We start from the raw sequence: 23,999 nt of genomic DNA, 5'->3' as shown, positions 1-23,999 counted from the left end.
AGACATTTTAACAATGTTTATTAGTCTTCTGATTCTTGAGCATGGAATGTTTTTCCATCTTTTTGTGTCTTCCTCAATTTCTTTCATAAGTGTTCTGTAGTTTCTAGAGTATAGATTCTTTACCTCTTTGGCTAGGCTTATTCCTAGGTATCTTATGGTTTTTGTTGCTTTTGTGAATAGAATTGATTCCTTAACTCCAAAACCAGGCAAAGACCCCAACAAAAAGGAGAATTACAGACCGGTATCCCTGATGAACATGGATGCCAAAATACTCAACAAGATCCTAGCTAATAGGATCCAGCAGCACATTAAAAGGATTATTCACCATGACCAAGGAATTTTTTCCTGGGATGCAAGGGTGGTTCAACATTCACAAATCAATTAACGTGATAGAGCACATTAACAAAAGAAAAGACAAGAACGATATGATCCTCTCAATTGATCCAGAAAAAGTATTGACAAAATACAATATCCATTCCTGATTAAAACTCTTCAGAGCACAGAGATAGAGGGAACATTCCTCAATAACATAAAAACCATCTATGAAAAGCCCACAGGGAATATCATTGCTAATGGGGAAAAGTAATGGGGAAAAGCTGAGAGCTTTTCCCTTAAGGTCAGGTACATGACCAGGATGCCCACTCTCACTACTATTGTTCAACACAGTGCTAGAAGTCATAGCCTCAGCAATCAGACAATAAAAAGAAATAAAATTCATCCAAATTGGCAAAGTAGTTGTCATACTCTCTCTTTGCAGATGACATGATACTTTATGTGGGAAACCCAAAAGACTCCACCCCCAAATTACTAGAACTCATACAACAATTCAACAAAGCAGCAGGATACTAAATAAATGCACGGAAATCAGTTGCTTTTCTATACAATAACAGTGTAACTGCATATACCTTTTGTAACAACAGAGTGAAGGATAGGACCAAAATTGAGGCCCTGCTTCTGTGTCATGAGGATAGCATGGAAGGAGTGCAGGGAGGGTAGTTATTCAGAGAGCAGGTATGACAAACAGTGGCCCTGGGCTGAAGTGGAGATGACAGAAACTAAAGCTTTTAAAGAGACATTTTAAAGTACCTGGAGAGGAGGATAAGAGAGAGAGCCCAGATGACCTCTGGATTTCTGCCTCAGTTTAGAGGTGTCAGTCCCTCTCCTTGAGGTAAGAAATACAATAGAGGAGGACTGTTTTCACCTCACAGTCTGCCAAACTTGATTATCTGCTACTCAGACAAAAATAGTTTTAGTCTCTGCCGATTTGCACATGGTTCCCTTCACTTGGCTCTCTTTCCCTGCTATCTGTCCTGGTAGAAATCTGTCGGTTCTTAAAGACTCTTCTTCAAAGCCCTACTTAATCCTTGTGAATGTTTGCCATCTCTTTAGCACTTTCTTTGTACTTAAAAGTCTAAGCAGTTACCGTCCTGTTCTTTGTATTGCAGCTAGTTGTGTATCTCTCATCACTGTACTGGAATGTACTCATCTTTACTTTCTAAATGTCCAGGGTATTGTTTTGAACATAGCATGTGCTCAGTAAGTGTTTATTGGCCCAAGATGATCTAAAAGAAGATTGTAGTTGGTTTAAGGTGAGTGTTAAGTGTCAATTCTTTTTTTTTTTTTTTTTTAAAGATTTTATTTATTTATTTGTCAGAGAGAGAGAGGGAGAGAGAGCAAGCACAGGCAGACAGAATGGCAGGCAGAGGCAGAGGGAGAAGCAGGCTCCCTGATGAGCAAGGAGCCCGATGTGGGACTCGATCCCAGGACGCTGGGATCATGACCTGAGCCAAAGGCAGCTGCTTAACCAACTGAGCCACCCAGGCGTCCCTTAAGTGTCAATTCTTAATGGAGTCTCAGTACTTCAGTCTTCCACAGTACTTTTGTTAACACAATGAAGGTTGTTTTTGGTAGGAAATAAATAACAGTTGAAATTATCAATAACTTGAAGAAGGGACCCTTCCCTTCCCAAGAGTAGATGGATATCTTTTACTTTAAAAGATCACTGGTTTTACTGTAGACAACTGTCTATAGACAGTTTTATTTTTCTACCCTTTACTTTCCTTCAGAACTCTGAAGTTTTTAGCTAATTAATACGACTTAAATGTCTTCTATTTTATTTCACATGTTAAAATTAACTCAAGGAAGCAAAAGTAGCCCTGAAGGTTCCTGTGAGCTATTGGAGGAAAGTTAAAATTCAGTGTTTTAGCTAATAAACAAAAGAGGAGATGGTGTTAACATGGCCTTTTTATACTATAATGATAATAGAATTAGAAAAATAGATTGAGAAAGAGCATGGTTATAGAATATATATGTATTAACCCAAGTTGGCATTTGGAAAAGACTTTCTATAAAGCTAGCATTTGAAGTGCTAAAGGCATTGTTGTATTAATGCAACAAATCAAAGTAAATTAAGCCTCATGCCATATTCTGCAGTGCTCCTATTGTACACTAGTGTTGCTCTATATAATGACAGTTAATAGCTAGGTTCACTAAACATCTCAATTTAATTATCAGTATCTTTGGAACATCTAGAGAAGCACATCTGAATTAGGAAAGATTAGAAAGATCTTTTTTTTGTACTTTAAATTTCAGTATATAAATATTATACAACATTAAAAATATACCTGGTTTTATGGGATTTAAATGTGCAGAATTAATAAAGCAGGGGATTTCTTCTTTTCATATTATTTGAAGTATCTAATGTAGGACCATTTCAGTAGGGAGCTCATTTCTGTATGTATGTATGAAGGTGTGTCTGTAGCCTACCTCAGATTTACAGACTAAAGAAAGTGAGTGAACCCAGGGTCTTTAAGAGACTGGAGGAACCAAAAAATTTCCAGATGGCAGGGACCCCCTACGGTCTGAGAAAGAGAAAAAGGGGAGGGTTGTGCATGAGTGACAAAAAGAAAGGTTATGAAGACATAGACTATGACTTAAATTAGAATCATCTTTGCTGTTAATTCCAACTGAAGTTTTTTGTTGCTTATAAAAATGTAACTGATTTTGTATAACTGAAAAAGAGAATGAGGAAACAAATTATTTTACAGGATATCCTGAAAGCTAATTTTTACTGATTGCTGATATTTCTTCAAGAGATGGGAGACTTTTTCAGATAACAAATGCACTCCCAACCTTTGATGAAAGTCATTTGTTATCCTGGGTCACAGTCACTGAGGGGAATTGGTTAGATCCTATAGGTAAGTTGATGTTAAAAAAAAAGAAAAAAAAAGGTTTAGTTCCCCCCCCCGCCCCGAGGATTACCAAACCATCTTTACTTTCTGAAATAAAGTGAATCATTGAAAGTGTCACTTGAGTTTAATCAATATTAAATAACCGTATTGGGTATTTCAGAAGACATAGGTATAAATGATTTATAAATGGGAATAACTTGCTGGTTGCAATTGCATTTATTTTGATGGAAGCACAATGTTCTTATACAATGTTCTTTTCACATTTCTTGTTTGGCATTTATTGTAAGGAACAAAGCATTTCTGGAATGCTCATTTTAATTTCAAAGCTCAGGCTAGTCTATGGAAAACATTTGGCGCATGGAGGATCTGAACAATAATAGAGGAATGTTCAGTGGGAAGCGTCATGAATTGTGGCACCTAAAATACATTCTGAGGGAACATTTAGACAATGAAACTTATTTTTCATTTTAAACAAAGATTTTAAACTAGGTGCTATAATTTGTCTTAATCTGAACCAATATCTTTTAACTCTTAATATATAAATTAGACTGACAATAGTGAGAAATTTGCCTTTTGGAGTATGTGAAAATCCATAGGCATGTTATCATCTTTATTTAATATATAATAAAGACATTTGGCCCTATTTTACTGCTTGCAAAACATACAGAATGTGTTCTGTTAACAGACTTCATTACATTTAGCACAGGGGACCCCAAGAGCAACACGAGGGTAGTCCCAAGAGAACACCTCTGATAAGGATCCCATACAGATTTTCTGTATCCACGTGGGGAATGGACTAGAAAATGTGCATTAAATGTCAACCAATATCTGTGTTATGTTGTGGATTTTTTTTTTGAAGACTTTATTTATTTATTTGACAGAGACACAGAGAGAGGGTACACAAGCACAGGAATGGTGAGGGAGAAGTAGGCAGGGAGCATGATGCGGGGCTCGATCCCAGGACCCTGAGATCATGATCTGAGCTGAAAGCAGATGCTTAACAACTGATCCACCCAGGCTCCTCATGTTGTGGATTTTATAAGACATTTTACATATTTAACCTTCACACAGTCATAGGATAATATGATTGTTCTCATTTTCTAAGAGAGGAAACAAAGACTTGCTACAAGGTACTGCACTATGGGTTGTGAACATGAGAATAAAGCAAATTAGCATAAAGCAAGGGGTCTATTGGATGGATAAAGAGAAGGGCAGGCAAAAATTATTTTCATCTACATATTTCCCCCATAACTTATAAGTTCTTTCTTAGTTGCTAGTTAAAAAACTGGGTCCAGATATACAAATAAACAAATATGTTGTGCTCTATAAGCAATAAACAAGCCAAACCTCTAGGAGCTACAGAACAGGAAGGGTTATGTATAGCACATTGTCAAAGATATGGTGCATGGTTGTTAAAAGCCTTGGCTATTTGATAATAAGTAGGAGTCTAGCTTTCTATAGGAGTTTCAGGTCTGCCATTTTCAATACTGGATACAACTTTTTTTTTTCTTCTTCTATAGTGGGTATCTTCCAGCTTTGCTTATAAAAATATTAACCAAATTTATTATTGGGATTCAAGGTTTAATTAATAAATGGATATTTTTTACAGTGTAATTTTGTATAAGATTTAGTTTCCAAATACAGATGCTTAATTTTTTTTAAGGTTTTCTTTATTTATTTATTTGAGAGAGAGAGAGTGTGAGTGGGGGAAGGAACAGAGGGAGAGGGACAAGCAGACTCCATGATGAGCATGTAGCCCAATGCAGGGCTCAACCTTACAACCCTGAGATTTTGACCTGAGCCGAAATCAAGAGTGGACACTCAACTGACTGAGCCAGCCAGGTGCCCCAGATGCTTCATTTCTGTCTCTAAATAATGGCCTTATTATTAGTTTATCCTTTTTTTTTAAAATAAAAAAAGATTTTATGTATTTATTAGGGAGAGCACAAACAGGGGGAGTGGCAGGCAGAGGGAGAGGCAGACTCCCCACTGAGCAGTGAGCCTGCTGTGGGCTAGATCCCAGGACCCTGGGATCATGACTTGAGCTAAAGGCAGACGATTAACCATCTGAGCCACCCAGGTGCCCCTAGTTTATTCCTATTTTAAACATATTTACAAAAGGAATAATGCTCATTATTAACATACTCAGACAATTCAAAATATAAAGATTAAAAAACCCCTCTTTTCAACTATCCCGTTCATGAAGCCATTTATATAATACATATTTTATTGGACACCTACTTTGTGCATTGTTCTGGGTGCTGGAGGAAAAAAAAACACATTTTCTGCTTTCATGGAGTTTACATTTTAGTATTGGGAGCATGAAATAAACATATAAACAAAAAAAATCAGGTTCTGTAAGTTTTGTGGAAATATAAAGTAGGGTGAGGGGAAAGATTGAGAGAGGGTAGGGATGGGATAATCAAGAAAGTCCTCTTGATAGGAGACTTTGAACAAGACCTGTTTTAGAGTCCTAATGAGTTAGGGGAGAGTGTAGGAGACAGGTAGGAGAGGTTACAGAGGGCCAACATGTAGGTCATGATTTGGGTTTTGTTCCTCTGAGGTAACCAGTGTTTTATGTTTGAGTGGTTCTGTACCCCCTCCACATTAATAATCTCTATACTTAGACTAATACTTACTAATACTTACTAACCGAATTATGATGATTTTTGCCACCCTCTTAATATAGATTGCTAGCTACAAAGTCATATAAATAATTATTATATGTAAATATTTATACATACATGTAATACACACACATGCACACACTGCATTGTTTCAATAGTAAAACTTGATAAGTTTCAATCTCTGTGGCTCTTCTTTCCTCCTGTCCTTTCTTTCTCCCTTCTTACCTCCTTCCTTCTTTCCTTTTTATCTTTAGTTGGAAATTCCATAGTGGCTGATAATATTGCTCTTAATGTAGTGACTTGACTTATGAGGTTGTATCAGTAGTACTGGGAATAAATCATGTTTCTATGAAATACTTCCTTTTGTTCTAGGCTGTGATGTCCCAGGACTATGTTCTCACAATTTGTCTAATGAGTGGCTTGTATTTTTCCAATTTTAGGTTACTACACTTGTAAATTGTCCCCAGAATCCTTCCAACAGGAAAAAAGGACGTTCAAAACGAGCCAGAGTCCTCCTAGCTTCTGTGGAGGAAGCAACTTGGAATTTATTAGACAAGGGGGAGAAGATTGCTCAGGAAGCCACAGTTTTGAAGAAGGAGCTTACTACTGCACTTGAGGAAGTTCGCAAAGAAAGTGAGTACTCTAATTCTGGTCAGGAGCAAACTGTATATCCTTAGGGTGTTAGTTATGGAATTAGATTTGTGAGTGTTTTGTTTCTGTTGTGAGTTTATTAGCTCTACAAAGACCTCTGAGGAGCTAGCTGTGGGAGGCAGAGTGGCTCATTAGTCAGCTCTAAGGCTCAGAGTACTATTCCTGGTTCTTTCCTTCAGTTGTTTAGTCCCTGCAGGCTCTTTCTTCCCCTCACATGCCATAGTTTATTCATAATAAGCAAAGAGAAGTGTATCCTGTTTTGTCATAGATATAATGAGAAATGACTAATGAAGCTGAAGGTGTATTTTCCCATACATAAATAAATTATAAAGTTCCTTGTTAATAGTTGGAGATAATAAATTACAGACCTGACCACTCAGGAATACATTTTTTTATTTTTCTATTTTCTAGTTTAGAATTACTAAACTTAAAAATAAATGCTTTGCATAAACTATGCATAACTCATGTTGTTGCTAAGTTAATATTATAAAATGAAAGTGTACATTTTACCTTTTAATGTATTTACTTATGATACTACAACAGTTTTCTAACATGTAAATATCATTTGCAGTCTGTTTTGTAAAAGAACTGTCCTATTTATGCATCATCTTGCTGCAAGGAACTATTTTGAGAGGATAAGAAAACTTAAATATTCCTGTTTAGCTGTGTGAAAGAGACTTGGGGTGTTGAAATATTTCTCTTCCCAACATAACTTTATGAAAATCAGGAAATGTTTGCTAATTAAATAATTAAGATGAATATAGTAGCTACAATAAACTTAACATCAAATATAAGGGAACTATTTTTTATTTGCTATATATTGTTATATATGATTTATATTTTATAGAGACTCTTCAGAAAATATAAAGAAAACAGAATGCCTAAGATAATTTCTCATGAATTCATCATTCCTCCCTCCCCCCTGCCACCTTAGACCCACTCTTTGTTCTGTCCTCTCTGTTCTGGTACCTTCATTTACATTAGTAACCAAGTCAGTTTAGACTCTTCTTTCTCATTTCCCCCTCTCTTCCAGTTAGTCTCTAAGTTTAACAAATTCTGTCTCCTTTTGTCTTTCAGATCTTTCCCTCTTCTCCATTACTAATGTTGACTCCTGAATTTAGGATTACTGTATTGGCCTTACCTTATACCAAAGCCAAATATATCCTTTAAAGATGAAAATATACTCATTTTGCTTCTGTGCTTAAAATCCTTTCTGTAGCTTTTGAAGGATTAGAGGGACTGTGTTTCTGGATCAGGTTCAGATGTTTAAACTTAGCTCCCTCAGCGTTTCAGAATTGGGCTTCTGCCATTCTCTCCCTTCTCATTCCCTGATTCTGTCCCCCTCAAACTTTCCTCCAAACAAGAACTTAAGGTATCTTGAATGGTCCATGTTGCACTTCTGTTACCAGCTGTTCCCTTCACCTGGATTCCCCCTCTCATTCAGCCAATTATTCATTGTAGCAAAGCTCAGCCAAGGTCTTTTCTGGGAAGTGTGTACTGACCTCATAATGCTGATTTAGATGTTCCTCTTCTCTGTCCCCACAGACTCTGAGCATCTCTCTTTCATAGGCTTTACTACCTCATACACCAAACATTAATTTACATGTTCAGTAAGTCTACACTCTTAATTCCTTGAAGGTGGCAAATACCAGGTCTTATTTGATGAGCAAGGCCTGACACATAACAACCACCTAACAAGTGTTTGTTAAATAAAAAAAAAAAAAAAAAAAAGGAGCATCATTTTTTTCACTTTCTGTTATATAATTTTATAATGATTTTATCTTTGCACTTGTGACATTATCTCATGGTTTCTTTGCTGAGTCTTTTGGTAAGGAATATGAATGCTATCTTAGTACTGTTTTTATCACATAATGTGATTTGACAACATAGTTTTTATAAAACACCTAATAATAAGTATATATGACATTGGTCATTCTTAGGGAACATTAATAGCATAAGTTGTCATGAAATGGTATATCTTTAAAAAAAGTAAAATAATAAAATTATTTTAAAGAGAAGGTCTCAAAGAGAAGTACATTTGAATTCTAGGATTATGTTATATATCCTTCGCTATGTTCTATTATAATGTGTGAAATCATATGATGTGATATATATGGCATATGCTGTATACACAACAAATCTATTTGGTTAAAAATCACCAAGTGCTTTATACTAGGATTCTTTCTGACAAACTGCCAAATTGAACTCCTGCCACTTGAGTGTGGGAGGAAAGCAGTGAAATGGCAAATGGTTCTGGAATTTGGGGAATGGCCAATGCTTATCCTATGGATAGCAGAGATAGTAACAGTAGAGCACTGTTCCGAAAAATTTGGAAGGAATTTTAGCTCAGTGGGGAGTTGAAGTATCAGGAGATTGAATTCTGATTCAAGCAACCCTTTGATACTAGAAACATATTTTAGTTTCCAGCCTTTTTTTTTTTTTAAGGGTTTTGTCCAGTGGCACAATACAAAGGACTAATGAAGAGCAAATAATAAGTTTAAAGTATTTGGGAAAGTTAAAAAATATTGGAGATAGAGGATATTTTTCTTTGTATATTTATTGACTTCTTTTCTTTTCTTTTTAAGATATTTATTTATTTATTTGACAGAGAGATAGAGAGTGCGCAAGTAGGTAGAACGGCAGGTAGAGGGAGAGGGAGAAACAGGCTCTCCACTGAGCAGGGAGCTTGATGTGGGGTTCGATCTCATGACCTTGGGATCATGGCCAGAGCTGAAGGCAGCCACTTAACTGACTTAGCCATCCAGGCACCCCTACTGACTTATTTTCAAGAAGAATTTGAGAGTAATTTAGAAAATTTATTCTTCTACTAAAGGCTATAATTTATGTAGCATTACAACAGGGTTCTGTTTTAATCTGTTTTACTGACTTTAGTGCTTTAATTTGAGACCTGAAGTGATAAATAATGTGGACATTTGATTACCTAAAGAATTTGCCTATGGAAGATAGGACATGGATAGTATTAGGGGAGGATGGTGAAAGGAACGGTCATATGTGGGTAGAACTGTAGAGATCCAGCAAAGTTGGCCCACATAGTGATTATTTTTCATTCATGATCTTACAGCTTACCCCTATACTTACATCTAAACAATGGCAAAATATTAAACCCAGGATTTAGTTTTAGAGTATTCACATAACAATTAGCTAGGAATTAGCTAAGAATTGTTTACAGTGTTTGCACTACATGTTTTGCCTTTGGTATATATGCTACCTTCCTATAGCCTCTATTGTGCCCCTACAATGTATAGACATTGCTTCTAAGTCACACGATTGGTTATATTTAAGGTTTTATTTAATGATTTACCAAGGATAGGAAATTCAGGAAAGTGCATCCATTATTGTGAACAACTCAATACAGTTTCACATTGTAAACACGCGCGTCAAGAAATAGAAACTTACCAGAATCCTAGGAGCACCCCTTGTGCCTCCAACCAGTTATTTCTTCACCTCAGTGGTAACAATTATTCTAGGTTATTACATAGTGAGTTTTTTGCCTCTTTTGAACTTTGCATGACTAGGATCTATATAGTATGTTGTATCTCCTGATTCTGGCTTCTTTTACTCAATGTTGTGTTTGTGAGGTCTCAACATGTAGTAGTTCATTCATTTCATTGATAAATAGATCATAATTTATTTATTCATGTTAGATTGATGGACAGTTGAGTTTTTACAGTTTCTGGCCGTAATGAAGAGTGCTGCTCTGTACATATTTTTGCATTACTTTTGGTGCCTAAATGTAGATTTTTCTGCTGGTTTATATTTATGATGAAATCGCTAGGTCATAAAGTATATATTCAACTTAATAGATTTTACCAGACAGTTTTCACAGTAGATTTTCTAACTGACACTCATCAGTAATGTTTAAGAATTCCAGTTCCTTTACATTCTTACTAACTTGGTGTTTGCAAGAGTCAGTATTTTTGATGCAAGCGTATATAGTGGCTTTCTACTGTAGTTTTAGTTTTTATTTCTCTGATGACTTTTTGTATATTCTAGATATGAGTCTTTTGTTAGTTGTGGATATTAAAAATATCTTCTTTCTTTCATTATATTAAACATTTTTAATATTTAGAAGTAATTTTGATAAATTGGAGTTATTTTATTCCTTTATGGATAGAGATTTTTCTGTTCTGCTAAAAAAACTTGGCTTACTGTAAGTCAAGAAGATATTCTCGTATGTAATCATCTTTGGGCTTTATTGTTTTGCCATTACAATCTACCTGGAAATTTTTATGAATGGTCTGAGTTAGGGGTTATGATTTTTTTTTCATATGGGAATTCAGTTGATCCAGTATTATGTGGATGCATATGGAAGTTTAATTGTTTTAGTGTAGTTATTGAAAGAAATTAGTCTTTCTCAATTGAATTTCTTTGCACCTTTTTTTGACAATCAGTTGACCATTATGTGTGTGTCTACTTAGGAACTCTCTTGTGTTTTATTGATTTGTCTGTCTACTTATACCAATATCACGTTGTCATGATTATTGTACCTCAGAGTAAAATAAAATAAAAATTATCTTGATTTTGTAATTTTAGATCCCTTGCACTTCCATAGAAATTTTGGAATCAGCTTCTTAATTAAAAAAAAAGAAAAGAAAAAAAGAAAATCCTGGGTGTCTCAGTTGGTTGGCCAGCTGCCTTAGGCTCATGATCTCAGGGTTCTGGGATCAAGGTCCACATCGGGCAGGCTCCCTGCTAGGTGGGGAATCTAGTTTTCCTTCTCCCTGTGCCTGCTGCTCCCCCTGCTTATACTCTCTCTCTCTGTGTCAAATAAATAAGTAAACTATTTAAAAACAAAACAAAAACCAAAGACAAGCAAACAAAAATTCTGCTGGGATTTTGATTGGGATTAAATTGGGTCTATAAAAAAAATAAATTGGGTCTATAGATCAATTTGTGCTGAACTGACATTTTAATAGTAATGAGTTCTGATTCAAAAACAAGCAATTGATTTTTCTGGTGTTGTAAAATGGTACTTTAAAGATTTTAATTTTATGTCTATCTTTTATTTTTTATTTTAAAAGTATTTATTTATTATTAAAGCTTTTATTTATTTATTTGCCAGAAAGAGAGTGTGCACAAGCAGGGGGAGTGGCAGGCTCCCCGCTGAGCAAGGAGCCCAGTGTAGGACTTGATCCCAGGACCCTGAGATCATAACCTGATTCAAAAGCAGATGCTTAACCAACTGAGCCACCCAGGCATCCTGCAAAGATTTATTTATTTTATAGAGAGAGAGAGAGGGAGAGGGAGCACAAGTAAAGGGAGGGTCAGAGGGAGAGAGAGAGAATCTCAAGCAGACTGTGTGCTGAGCACGGAGCCTGATATGGGGCTCAATTTCATGACCGTGAGATCACTACCTGAGCAAAACCCAGAGTTGGGTGCTTAACCAACTGTGCCACTCAGGCACCCCTTTATATCTATCTTTAAATTTATGACCCCTTTGCCCTGCCTTTTCCTGTTTTTAATTCTGTCTAGTGAACTTTTCATATTAGTCACTGTACATTTTTAGTTCTTGAATTTTCATTTGGTTTTTAAAAAGTTCAGTTTCTATGGAAATAGAAATAGTTTTCATTTCTTTAATTTCTTTCCAAATTCCAGTTCCCTGCTGAAATTTTCATCTTGCTATTATTTCTCTTGAATATCTCAATTATAGTTAATTTCTGTATAGATATATGGCATTCTTATAGGGTTGTTTCTAATTGTCTGTTATTTCTTTCATTTTTTTTCTTTTTCTTTTTCTTTTTCAGTACCCGATTTTGTATCCTGATATCTTGGATAATTTTTTATTGGATGCTGAACACTTTGTATGACAAATTGTAGAATTAATTTTTAAAGGTTGGTCTGTTTTTGGCTAGCTGTTATTCTTGGGAGTAGCACCTCAAAGTCTGAGTTGAAAGTATGAAATATTTTGGATTTCCTCCTAAGCAGACTCAGACCTCCAGTTTTATCTTTCTTACTTCCTGAAGGAGGGAAAATTTATTTTCCCAGTTCTCTTTCTCTCAGCTGCCATATTCTTTTTACTTCTCTCTTACTCAGTGTTTCTACCATTTGCTTTCTCATAATGTATGTACAGTCAACTCCAGGTAGCTTTAGGATCTAAATATCAAATGCAATTATTAAAAACTCATTAAAATAGGATGAATTTTTTAAGGCTTTGGATGTATAACAGGGTTTATTAAATATGAAACAAAAACTATAAAGAAAAGACTAATGTATTTTATTTTATCAAAATTAAGAACTTTCTTACATCAAAAAATTCTTTAAAGAAAATGAAAAGACACAGCTGGAGAAAATAGTGACATAAACACAATAAAAGATAATCATAAGAACATAAATCAATAAGAAAAACAAAAGAAAAATGGGCATAAAAAGAATTTTACAGAGCAATAAACACCAATGAAAATGTAAAGAGATATTCAGCTTCACTGGTGGTCAGAGATATGCAAATGAGGTACCATTTTATGCAATTCAAGTTGGCTGAAATTAAAAAAAGCTGACATGTTAGAAAGACTTTGAAGTAATAGGATTTTTTATACTTTGCTTGGTGGAGTGTAAATTGGTACAACTACTTTGAAAAATACTTTGGATATGTCACTTTTGTTAAATGCCAAAGTTCCATATATATATGGGTATGTATGTTTCTGGACACAAATCAATTATATTTCTGGTGGTGTTGGTGCATAGGAATGCAACTGACTTTTTTGGATTGGTACTTGTTCAGGTATTATCTCTGAAATGAAACATTTGCTTGGTTATTTTTTTTTTAAATTTTTTATTTTTTCAGCATAACAGTATTCATTATTTTTGCACCACACCCAGTGCTCAATGCAGTCTGTGCCCTCTCCAATACCCACCACCTGGATCCCCCAACCTCCCACCCCCTGCCCCTTCAAAACCCTCAGATTGTTTTTCAGAGTCCATAGTCTCTCATGGTTCACCTCCCCTTCCAATTTCCCTCAACTCCCTTCTCCTCTCCATCTCCCCTTGTCCTCCGTGCTATTTGTTATGCTCCACAAATAAGTGAAACCATATGATAATTGACTTTCTCTGCTTAACTTATTTCACTCAGCATAATCTCTTCTAGTCTTGTCCATGTTGCTACAAAAGTTGGGTATTCATCCTTTCTGATAGAGGCATAATACTCCATAGTGTATATGGACCGCATCTTCCTTATCCATTCGTCCGTTGAAGGGCATCTTGGTTCTATCCACAGTTTGGCGACCGTGGCCATTTCTGCTATAAACATTGGGGTACAGATGGCCCTTCTTTTCACTACATCTGTATCTTTGGGGTAAATACCCAGTAGTGCAATGGCAGGGTCATAGGGAAGCTCTATTTTTAATTTCTTGAGGAATCTCCACACTGTTCTCCAAAGTGGCTGCACCAACTTGCATTCCCACCAACAGTGTAAGAGGGTTCCCCTTTCTCCACATCCTCTCCAACACATGTTGTTTCCTGTCTTGCTAATTTTGGCCCTTCTAAGTGGTGTAAGGTGGTATCTCAATGTGGTTTTAATTTGAATCTCCCTGATGGCTAGTGATGATGAACATTTTTTCATGTGTCTGATAGCCATTTGTATGTTTTCATTGGAGAAGTGTCTGTTCATATCTTCTGCCCATTTTTTGATATGATTGTCTGTTTTGTGTGTGTTGAGTTTCAGGAGTTCTTTATAGATTCTGGATATCAACCTTTTGTCTGTACTGTCATTTGCAGATATCTTCTCCCATTCCGTGGGTTGCCTCTTTGTTTTTTTGACTGTTTCCTTTACTGTGCAGAAGCTTTTGATCTTGACGAAGTCCCTATTTTTAAAAAGAGGGAAACATTTAACACATGCAAACGCACATGGCCTGTTTCTTTGGGATTCCTTATGATGGTAAGATTATGGTACTTTATTTGGCTTATGTGAGAAACTAATTTTACAAAAATGATATGATACAGTGTATGGCATTTGGTGTTCATACATGAAATTGCAAAGAACAGGGAACTATAACAGATGTGTGTGTGTGTGTAGACCTATATATCTGTATATCTATATATCTAATCTGTATGTGTGTATACTTTCTATTCATAAACATTATTTAGTTTGTTGTTTGGAAAAGAAGGTAAGTAATGATTGGGTTTAGCAAAAGTCTTAAAGATTTGTCAGTTAAATTTAAAGTTGTAGAGGAAACTTGGTTGAAATTTGCTTTACATTGTAAACTATTAGTACTGTGAGATCCCTATAGTGGGTAGTCTTCTCAGTTATCCTGGTCTTAGCTTTTGCCTTCAGCTAGTAAAAAAAAAAAATTAGATGGAATTACAGATTTGATTAGAAATGAAAAAAAAAAGACATCCTTTTGTGTTTCTTCAATGCTTTGATTAAAAAAAGGAAAAGGACAAAAATTATGTGGAATATTAAATAAACCTGGTTCAGAGTTTCTTCCAATTTCAAATAAAATAAGGGCTTACTATGAGAGAGAAGGGTTGTAGAAAGGAAGTGTATAGTCAGTATTTCACTAAGTTATCATTAAGAGAGAGAGAAGATTACAAAAGTAATCATATTTAGACTTGTATGCCTCTTCTCTTGTAAATATTTGTTAATGTTTACAGCATTTGCCTAATATTTATCTATTTTGGTTAAATATTTGGCATCTGAATTTGGTTTTAATTTGGGGCCCTGGAAATATGGAAATAAATAAGATGTATTTGAGGTATTAATAATCTACTGGAGTAAATAGATGTGTAAACAATTGTAATAGTGTCTGATAAATGTCTTGTAATGGTATGTCTCAAAGGCTGTTGAAGCACATATGAAGCAGAAATAAAATAGTGACTCTAAACTTCCATTTTCTGGGGCGCCTGGGTGGCTCAGTGGGTTAAAGCCTCTGCCTTCGGCTCAGGTCATGATCCCAGGGTTCTGGGATCAAGCCCTGAATTGGGCTCTCTGTTCGGCAGGGAGCCTGCTTCCTCCTCTCTCTCTGCCTACCTCTCTGCCTACTTGTGTCTGTCAAATAAATAAATAAAATCTTTAAAAAAAATAAACTTCCATTTTCCTATGTTTTACCATTAAATTGGGTAAGAGGACTCTCTCCCATATGAGTATAAGTGAGTACATATATAATTGATAGGAAGGTGTGGAATATGTCTAGCCTTCTTTTCTCAGAGACTTGCATTTCTTTCTCTTTTATTTAAAAAAAAATCAAATATTTATTGAAACCTTTGTCTAGGCCAGGGTCTGTTCTATGTGCTAGACTCACAGAAGTGAACTAGGCAGACAAAGCTTGCCCTCATAGAGCTGTCTGGTATTTTAGTAGGAAGACAGGTAGTAAACAACAGACTTACTTTTAATTCTTCAAAGGGTATCTGATTCTTTTTCCTTTGAACATTTAAACATAATGTTAACAGTTTTCTCATACAAACACTAACTGCTTTACCTTAATAATTATACATTTTTAGATTCCCAGTGACATAGGGTTGACCTTGAACAACACAGGAATTAGGGAAGCTGACCCCCATGCAGTCAAAAATCCAAGTATAACTTTTGACCCCCCCAGAACTTAACTACTTAATAGCCTACTATAGAAGACTTACTGATAACATAAACAGTTGGTTAACACATATTTTGTATGTTATACATATTATATGTTGTATTCTAACAATAAAGTAAACTAGAGAAATGAAAATGTTATTAAGGAAGTCATAAGGAAGAGAAAATACATTTATAGTACTGTACTATATAAAAAAAAATCCACATATAAGTGGACCTACAGGGATCAAACCCATGTTGTTCAAGGGTCAGTTGTAAAATAAATATAAAAATCGGCCTTCCTTAATATATAAAGGGATAATTAATTTGAGATTTCAAGACTGTTCAGAGAAAGATTAAGGTTCAACATTTTTGTATACTGCCCAGACAGGCCAAGATGCCTACACAGGTATAGCATAGCACTAATCAAACCTCCATATACTTTAGGATGAATTATCTGGAATGCACAGTATGACACCAAGAGTCTTGGCAGTTATTATTACCAGAGCCAGCAATTGGCAACATGTACTGTTGGCTTCATGTTGATGTGTGTCAAGTGAGAGAGGGCTTGTGAATTTGTTGGAATCTTGCCTCTGTTAAAATACTTCCCCATCTATTTTTAATTGTGGGCCTCCACCAAGACTACTATGAGCCAGTTGGAGGGCTAGGAAGATTAATGAGGAGAGTTTTGAATCCATTAGGGCCCTCTAACTATAGCTCTCCTTCCCAAATATGGGGCTATGGCATTTTATACTAAAAGAAATGCTATGCTATTTAGGCTCTAATGCAGGAGCCTCCCAACAGTATGTTTTTAAAGCTAAGGCCAGTAGCAGCTGACAACTTGCCCCAGTTTGCATGGCTCACAAGTATTTCTAGCAGGGTAGGCGATATGGTTAGTGGCTAGGGGACTGTCTCCTCCCTCGTGAGAAGTAAACATTTGTATTGAAAAATGCACACATTTATCACGTGCATAATATGTGTATTCAGGGTATTTAAAAAATTTATTCCTCTTTATACATTTCCATAGTTCTTCATCTTCATGATTTGTAAGACCCTAGGTTTACAGACTTTTCCAACAGGAATTAGAAATCAAGATTTACCATCATCTGTATTAGTCAGAGAAAACGATTACTTCTAGAAATGATTATTCCTGGAAAATGGTATCTTGGAAGTATAATAAATCTTCCTATCAGTATACTTGGGCACTTACTTAAACAACAAATGCTATTGTAGAATTTCCAATATTGAACCTTTAAAATGTTACCCATTCCTCCTTGATTATTCAGTGCATTTTTATTTTTGTTTAAGGGAAAAAATTGTATCCTAGACAAAATAAAGATTTAAAAAATTTACTGGTGTCATTTTGGGTCACCTGTGTTGAAAGATCTTATCTTTTAAAGCTCAGCTGTATTGAACATTTATTTATAAGAGAAAATAGCAGTTCATTTTTAGTTAACTGTCCCTAAGTAACAGGTCAGCTCCATCTACTCTGCTCAACAACATTGCAGTTAGGACTTAGATAAAATGTTTGGTATTTACCACCAATTACTCACAGCCTATATATGGTTTCAAAGGCAACAGTTGCTGCCTCATTATTTCCATCTATTGCTATGTTGATGTTGTATATATATTTAACTGTTATTATATCTCAAGAGTGTTCTTAGATAAGCATAAAGTCACAAATACAATAATCTTTCTACCAAATACGTTGTGCTTGAGGAGATGCAGTTCATTCTTCATTTGAAAGGGGATGATGAACTCTTGTTCTAACACATTTTAACATGCATACATGGTGTCTTGTAGCTGGCAGAATGTTTATGGAAACACTTCCATTGAAGACTGATGAGCTAATTAGCTACATTGCTTGTAATCTACTAATTGCTGGAACACACTCAACATGGCATCCCTCAGTGTTCACTTGAAAAATCTGCGGCAGGCTTTTCTTTCCTTCTTTCTTTCTTTTTTTTTTTTTTAAAGATTTTATTTATTTGACAGAGAGAGAAACCACAAATAGGCAGAGAGGCAGGCAGAGAGTGAGGGGAGGAAGCAGGCTCCCTGCAGAGTAGAGAGCCCTACATGGGGCTTGATCCCAGGACCCAGGGATCATGACCTGAGTCGAAGGCAGAGGCTTTAACCCACTGAGCCACCCAGGCGCCCCCTGCGGCAGGCTTTTCTTATAGTGTATTTGATATTCTCAGCAAACTTCTCAGTGTTGCCCATCTTGAAGTATTGTGTGGGCAGTTGGGAAGTAAAGTACCTGATGTGTGTGTGTGCAGCCTTCTCACTTTCAGTCACTTGGTATGTTGGACCTGGGACATACAGACGGGCTGATTTGAGAAAATGACTGCAATGTCAGTCTTGAAAGTAAGACGTATTCGGTAAGCCACATACCATTTACTCTGATGTATAACTCAGAGATAGGAGTAAAGATTTAATGCATGTGAACAGATTGATTCGTAAGTGAGGAGTCCTAGAAACTAAAATATGGACTGAAATCTCGGCTGATAAAGAGTCTGAATTCAAAAGTGTGATGCATATATTATGGCTTTTGTTTTCCTTCATGGCTGGAGAGAGAGATGGCACCACTCTTGTGTGCAAAGGTAACAAAGGACGTGTAATGCTGACAAGTGATCTAAAGTTTATCCTCACAGGTGATAGTTCTGAACATTATTATTTTGTGGCATATTTTAGTGTTAAAAGAGTGCATTACGCTGTTGGCAGTTTCTCAGGGACAGGAACAAGAATTTTTAGATTTTCTGTTCTTGACTCTTCTCATCTCTTTCTTCAGTTTCAAAGGAAGTGGTGCTCCTTTTTACTCTTTAAAACTTTCCAGTCTTACTTGGGTCCTCATTTATGTCTTCTCTTCTTTTGAGAGACTTTTCTTCTATAGTTGTCTTTTCTTTGCCTAGTCTGTTCATTCATATTACTTTTACTGGTTCTTTCTTTCTTTTCTTAATTTTTTTTTAAAGATTTTATTTATTTGTTTGACAGAGATCACAAGTAGGCAGAGAGGCAGGCAGAGAGAGAGAGGAAGGGAAGCAGGCTCCCTGCTGAGTAGAGAGCCCAATGCGGGGCTCGATCCCAGGACCCTGGGATCATGACCTGAGCCAAAGGCAGAGGCTTAACCCACTGAGCCACCCAGGCGCCCCTTACTGGTTCTTTCATCACACATATTACCTTGCTGCTGTTTGATGATTGGCAAATATTCAATAAAAAAGCCATTTCCCAATAGACCTAGAGGATGTTATGCTAAGTGAAATAAGTCCAACTGAGAAAGACAAATACCATATGATTTCATTTATATGTGGAATCTAAAAAAAAAATAGCTGAATGAACAAAAAAACATAGAGGACAATCAGACCTATAAAAACAGAGAACGAACTGATGGTTGCCAGGGGGTTGGGGTTGGGGAATGAGCAAAATGGGTGGGGGGGAGTGGGAGATCCAGGTTTCTAGAATAAGTCATGGGGATAAAAGAATGAGTAAGTCATGGGAATAAAAGTCAGTAGTATTTTAATAGCATTGTATGGTGACAGATGTGGTGAGCTACATTGTGGTGTATTCTTGTGAGCATAGCATAATGTGTGTAGAATCACTATGTGATCACACCCGAGACTAATGTAACACAGGGTGTCAGCTATACTAAAAAAATTCCATTTCCTTTAGTATGCCCTCTTTTTAAACTTCTTATCCTGTTTCACGTTTTCTGTTCTTCTGCTTTGGTCTCTTTGTTTTCTCCTTCTTTTTCAGGATGTTACACACTAAATTCTCTTATTACTTCTCCACACCCTCCTTTTCTTTCCTCATTCACTTTCTTTCCCTCTTGTCTCCTAACCATGATTTTTCTTAAGTCTCAGTCTTGATCCTCTGTCCCCTATTCTCTTCTTTCCTTGGGCACCTTTTTCATTCTCAGGATTTTAATTATAACTGCTTTGTTGACAACTTTCAGTTCTCATATAAAGCTCTACTTCCAAAAGCACTCTGAGTGCTTTTCAATCTTTTTTTTTTTTTTTTTTTTACATTAAAAATGTAAAACTCATGCTCAACTCACTCCCCAAAATAATGGTCATCCTTGGGAGTATTTAATGTTCTACACACAAGTTGACACTCCACTTCCTTCTTCCCAAGTGAGAAGTGATAAACACTGTAGTAACACCCTTGCTCTAACCAATTAGTAGGTAGTTCCATTTGGCTGTTTAGGTATTACCTTACACTTATGTATAAACTGAACTCAACATATTCTTTCACAAGCCCTTCACAAATTTTTATATCTCTACTATCATCTGACTTAAAATCTTGGCACATTTGAGACAGTTGATTATTTTCTCCTTTCTAAAATACTCTGTTTCCTTGAATAATAGAAAACAACACAGTCTTAATTTTCCCTCCTTATCTCTTTGGCTTTTTTTTTTTTTTAAGGATTTATTTACTTATTAGAGAGAGAGAGTAGGCAAAAGTGTGAGGGGGGAGTGGCCAGGGGAGAGTGAGAGAGTCTTTTAAGCAGATACTGTGCTGAGCACGGGGCCCAATATGAGGTTTGACTTCACAACACTGAGATCACCACCTGAGCTGAAACCAAGAGTTGAATACTTAACCAACTAGGCCACCATGGCACCCCTGGATGTCTTCTTTGTAGAAGTGTCTATTCATGTCTGCCCATTTCTTTCTTTTTTTTTTTTAATTAATTAATTATTTTATTTTATTTTTTTTAATTTTATTTTTTATAAACATATAATATATTTTTATCCCCAGGGGTACAGGTCATGTCTGCCCATTTCTTAACTGGATTGTTTTTGGGTGTTGAGTTTGATAAGTTCTTTATAGATTTTTGGATACTAACCCTTTATCAGATACATTGCAAATATCTTCTCCCATTCTGTCGACTGCCTTTTAGTTTTTTTAAATTGCTTCCTTCATGTGTAGAAACCTTTTATCTTGAGGAAGTCCAAATAGTTCATTTTTGCTTTTGTTTTCCTTGCCTGTGGTGACATGTATAGTAAGAAGTTGCTATGGCCAAGGTCAAAGAGGTTTCTCCCTGTGTTTTCCTCTAGGATTTTGATGATTTCCTGTCTCACATTTAGGTTTTTAATCCACTTTAGTTTATTCTTGTGTATGTCTTAAGAAAATGGTCCTGTTTCATTCTGCATGTTGTTACCCAGGTTTTCCAACACCATTTGTTGAAGAGACTGTCTTTTTTTCCATTGGATAGTCTTTCCTGATTTGTCAAAGATTAGTTGACCATATAGTTGTGGGTCCATTTCTGGGTTTTCTGTTCTGTTTCATTGACCTTTGTGTCTCTTTTCTGTGCCTGTACTATACTGTCTTAATGATTATAGCTTTGTCATACATCATGAAATATGAAGTCATGATGCCTGCAATTTTGTTTTTCTTTTTTAGAATTGCTTTGGCTATTTGAAATTTTTTCTGGTTCCATACCAATTTTGGGATTGCTTATTCTAGCTCTGTGAAAAATGCTGGTGGTATTTTGATAAGAATTGAATTAAATGTATGGCTTGCTTTGGGTAGTATATACATTTTAAGAATGTTTGTTCTTCCAATTCATGAGCATGGAATGCTTTTCCATTTTTGTCCTTTTCAATTTCTTTCATAAGTGATCTGTAGTTTTTGGAGTACAGTCTCTTACCTGTTAGGTTTATTCCTAGGTATTTTATTGTTTTTGGTGCAGTTATAAATGGGACTTCCTTGATTTCTTCTCTGCTGCTTCATTATTGGTGTATAGAAATGCAACAGATTTCTGCTCATTAATTTTATATCCTGTGACTTTGCTGAATTTATGTATCAATTCTAGCAATTTTTTGGTGGAGTCTTTCAGGTTTTCTACAGAGAGTATCATGTTGTCTGCAAGTCGAGAGACTTTGACTTCTTCCTTGACAATTTGGATGCCTTTTATTTCTTTTTGTTGTCTGATTGCTGAGGCTAAGACTTTCACTGCTTCCACTACTATGTTAAATAGTTCTACTGATATTTTTTGTTTGTTTCTATATCATTTCTATATTATTTATTTCTGCTCTAATTTTTATTATTTTCCTTCTTCTGCTGGGTTTAGGCTTTATTTGCTGTTCCTTTTCTAGCTCCTTTAGATATAAGGCTATGTTGTGTATTTGAGAATTTTCTTGCTTGATAAGGTGGACATGTATTGCATACCCACTTCCTTTGCTGCATCTCAAAGATTTTGGACTATTGCATTTTCATTTTCACCATGTATTTTTTAAATTCTTCTTTAATTTCTTGGTTAGCCCATTCATTCTTTAGTAGGATGTTCACTAACCTCCATATATTTGAAGTCTTTACAAATTTTTTCTTATGATTCACTTCAAGTCTCTTAGTGTTGTGCTCTGAAAATATGTATGGTATGATTTCAGTCTCTTTGTACCCATTGAGACCTGATTTATAACCCAGTATATGATCTATTCTGGAGAATGTTCCATGTGTACTCAAAAAGAATGTGTATTCTGCTTCTTTAGGATGAAATGATCTGAATATATTTGTTAAGTCCATCTGGTCCAGTGTGTCATTCAAAGCCCATGTTTCCTTGTTGATTTTCTGCTTAGATGATCTGTCCTTTGCTGTAAGTGGGCTGTTAAAATCCCCTACTATTATTATATTGTTATAAATGAGTTTCTTTATGTTTGTTATTAATTGATTTATATACCTGGCTACTCCCAAGTTGGGGGCACAGATAAAATTGTTTGATCTTCTTGATAGATAGACCCCTTTATTATGATATAATGCCTTCCTTCATCTCTTGTTACTATCTACAGATGAATGGATAGAGAAGATATGGTCCATATATACTATCTTTGTTTTAAAATCAGTTTGTCTAATGTAAGTATGGATACTCTGGCTTTCTTTTGACATCATTAGCATAATAGGTGGTTCTCCCTCTCCTCACTTTCCAACTGCAATGTCTTTAGTTCTAAAATGAGGCTCTTGTAGGCAGCATATGGATGGGTCTTTTTAAAAATAAGTCCATTGTGATACCCTGTGTCATTTGATTGGAGCAATTAGTCAATTTACATTCAGAGTGATTATTGAAAGATACAACTATCACAGGCACAATGCAGTTTTAAATATTTGAGAGATTCTTTCATAAAGTTACCCATAAGTCTGCCATATGCTTTGTTGGATTTGATTGAAGACCACCATACAGTTAAGAATTCTTAATGGATGGAAATCACCAAACTCCATAATTTTCCATACCTTGGAATATCTCAGAAATCTTAAAATAATTTCAGAAACATTTGCTAAAAACTGAAAAGGAGAATAAAGCATTGACATGTGAAATGAAGAGTGAGTGTTAGGTAATAACTAAAGAAAATCGGCTGTTAAATAAGTTCTAATGGTAGATATTTCATTACTGCTTTTTGCTGGGTACTTACCATATTAGCCAGACTAAATACATATTGTACTCTTTATCAAATACTTAGAATTTTATTAAAAAAATAAGATGTGGTTTCTGACTTCAAAGAACTTAAAGTAATGGGACTTAGTTTTAGGAAATTAAAGGAGAATAATTATAAGAGATGAACAAGTTCAAGATCTTATAGTACCTTTAAATGTGAAAGTGTTAAGAGCACATAATGTGGTGGAATGGTCAGAATGAAGAGACTTAATAATTGTTCCAGCAGAAGCTGAACTTTGACTCAGATCTATAAAAATTTTAGAGAAAGATATGTATGTTATGGAAAATCAAATAACGTAGAAGAGTTTATGGTGAAAAACAATTTCCTATTGTGTTCCTTGCTATCTTCAGTTTCACACCCCACAGAAAATCTTTGTTTCCAGTCCCACACCCTGGAGGAAGTCTTTCTGATTTTAGATATGATGGTTACTCCAGAAAATTAAGTTATATACTTATAATTCTGTTCCTTTACTTATCAACTTTTAAGATATTATCCATTTATTTCCTTTTATGAAATATGAAAATTTTGTTCATCTATACTCCCTGTTTGTCCCTGCCTTTTCTTCCTTCCAATGTTTTACAGT

At 35.5% G+C, this 23,999-nt stretch overlaps 1 protein-coding gene across 1 annotated transcript in view; it reads left to right on the top strand.

Moving 5' to 3' along the window:
- The window catches only part of LOC111144805 (catenin alpha 3), a 1,765,227-nt gene that overhangs the window by 63,713 nt on the left and 1,677,515 nt on the right, over window positions 1-23,999 (top strand). The window contains exon 3 of the mRNA XM_022499291.1: window positions 6,259-6,451. Coding sequence (XP_022354999.1) covers window positions 6,259-6,451 — 193 coding nt within the window. The remainder of the gene's footprint in view (window positions 1-6,258; window positions 6,452-23,999) is intronic.

The sequence above is a fragment of the Enhydra lutris genome, unplaced genomic scaffold (assembly GCF_002288905.1).
Source record: "Enhydra lutris kenyoni isolate GAN:26980312 unplaced genomic scaffold, ASM228890v2 scaffoldscaffold12, whole genome shotgun sequence".
NCBI lineage: Eukaryota > Metazoa > Chordata > Mammalia > Carnivora > Mustelidae > Enhydra > Enhydra lutris.
Note: the sequence above shows the minus strand (reverse complement) of the source record. Positions and strands in the feature narration are given on the sequence as shown.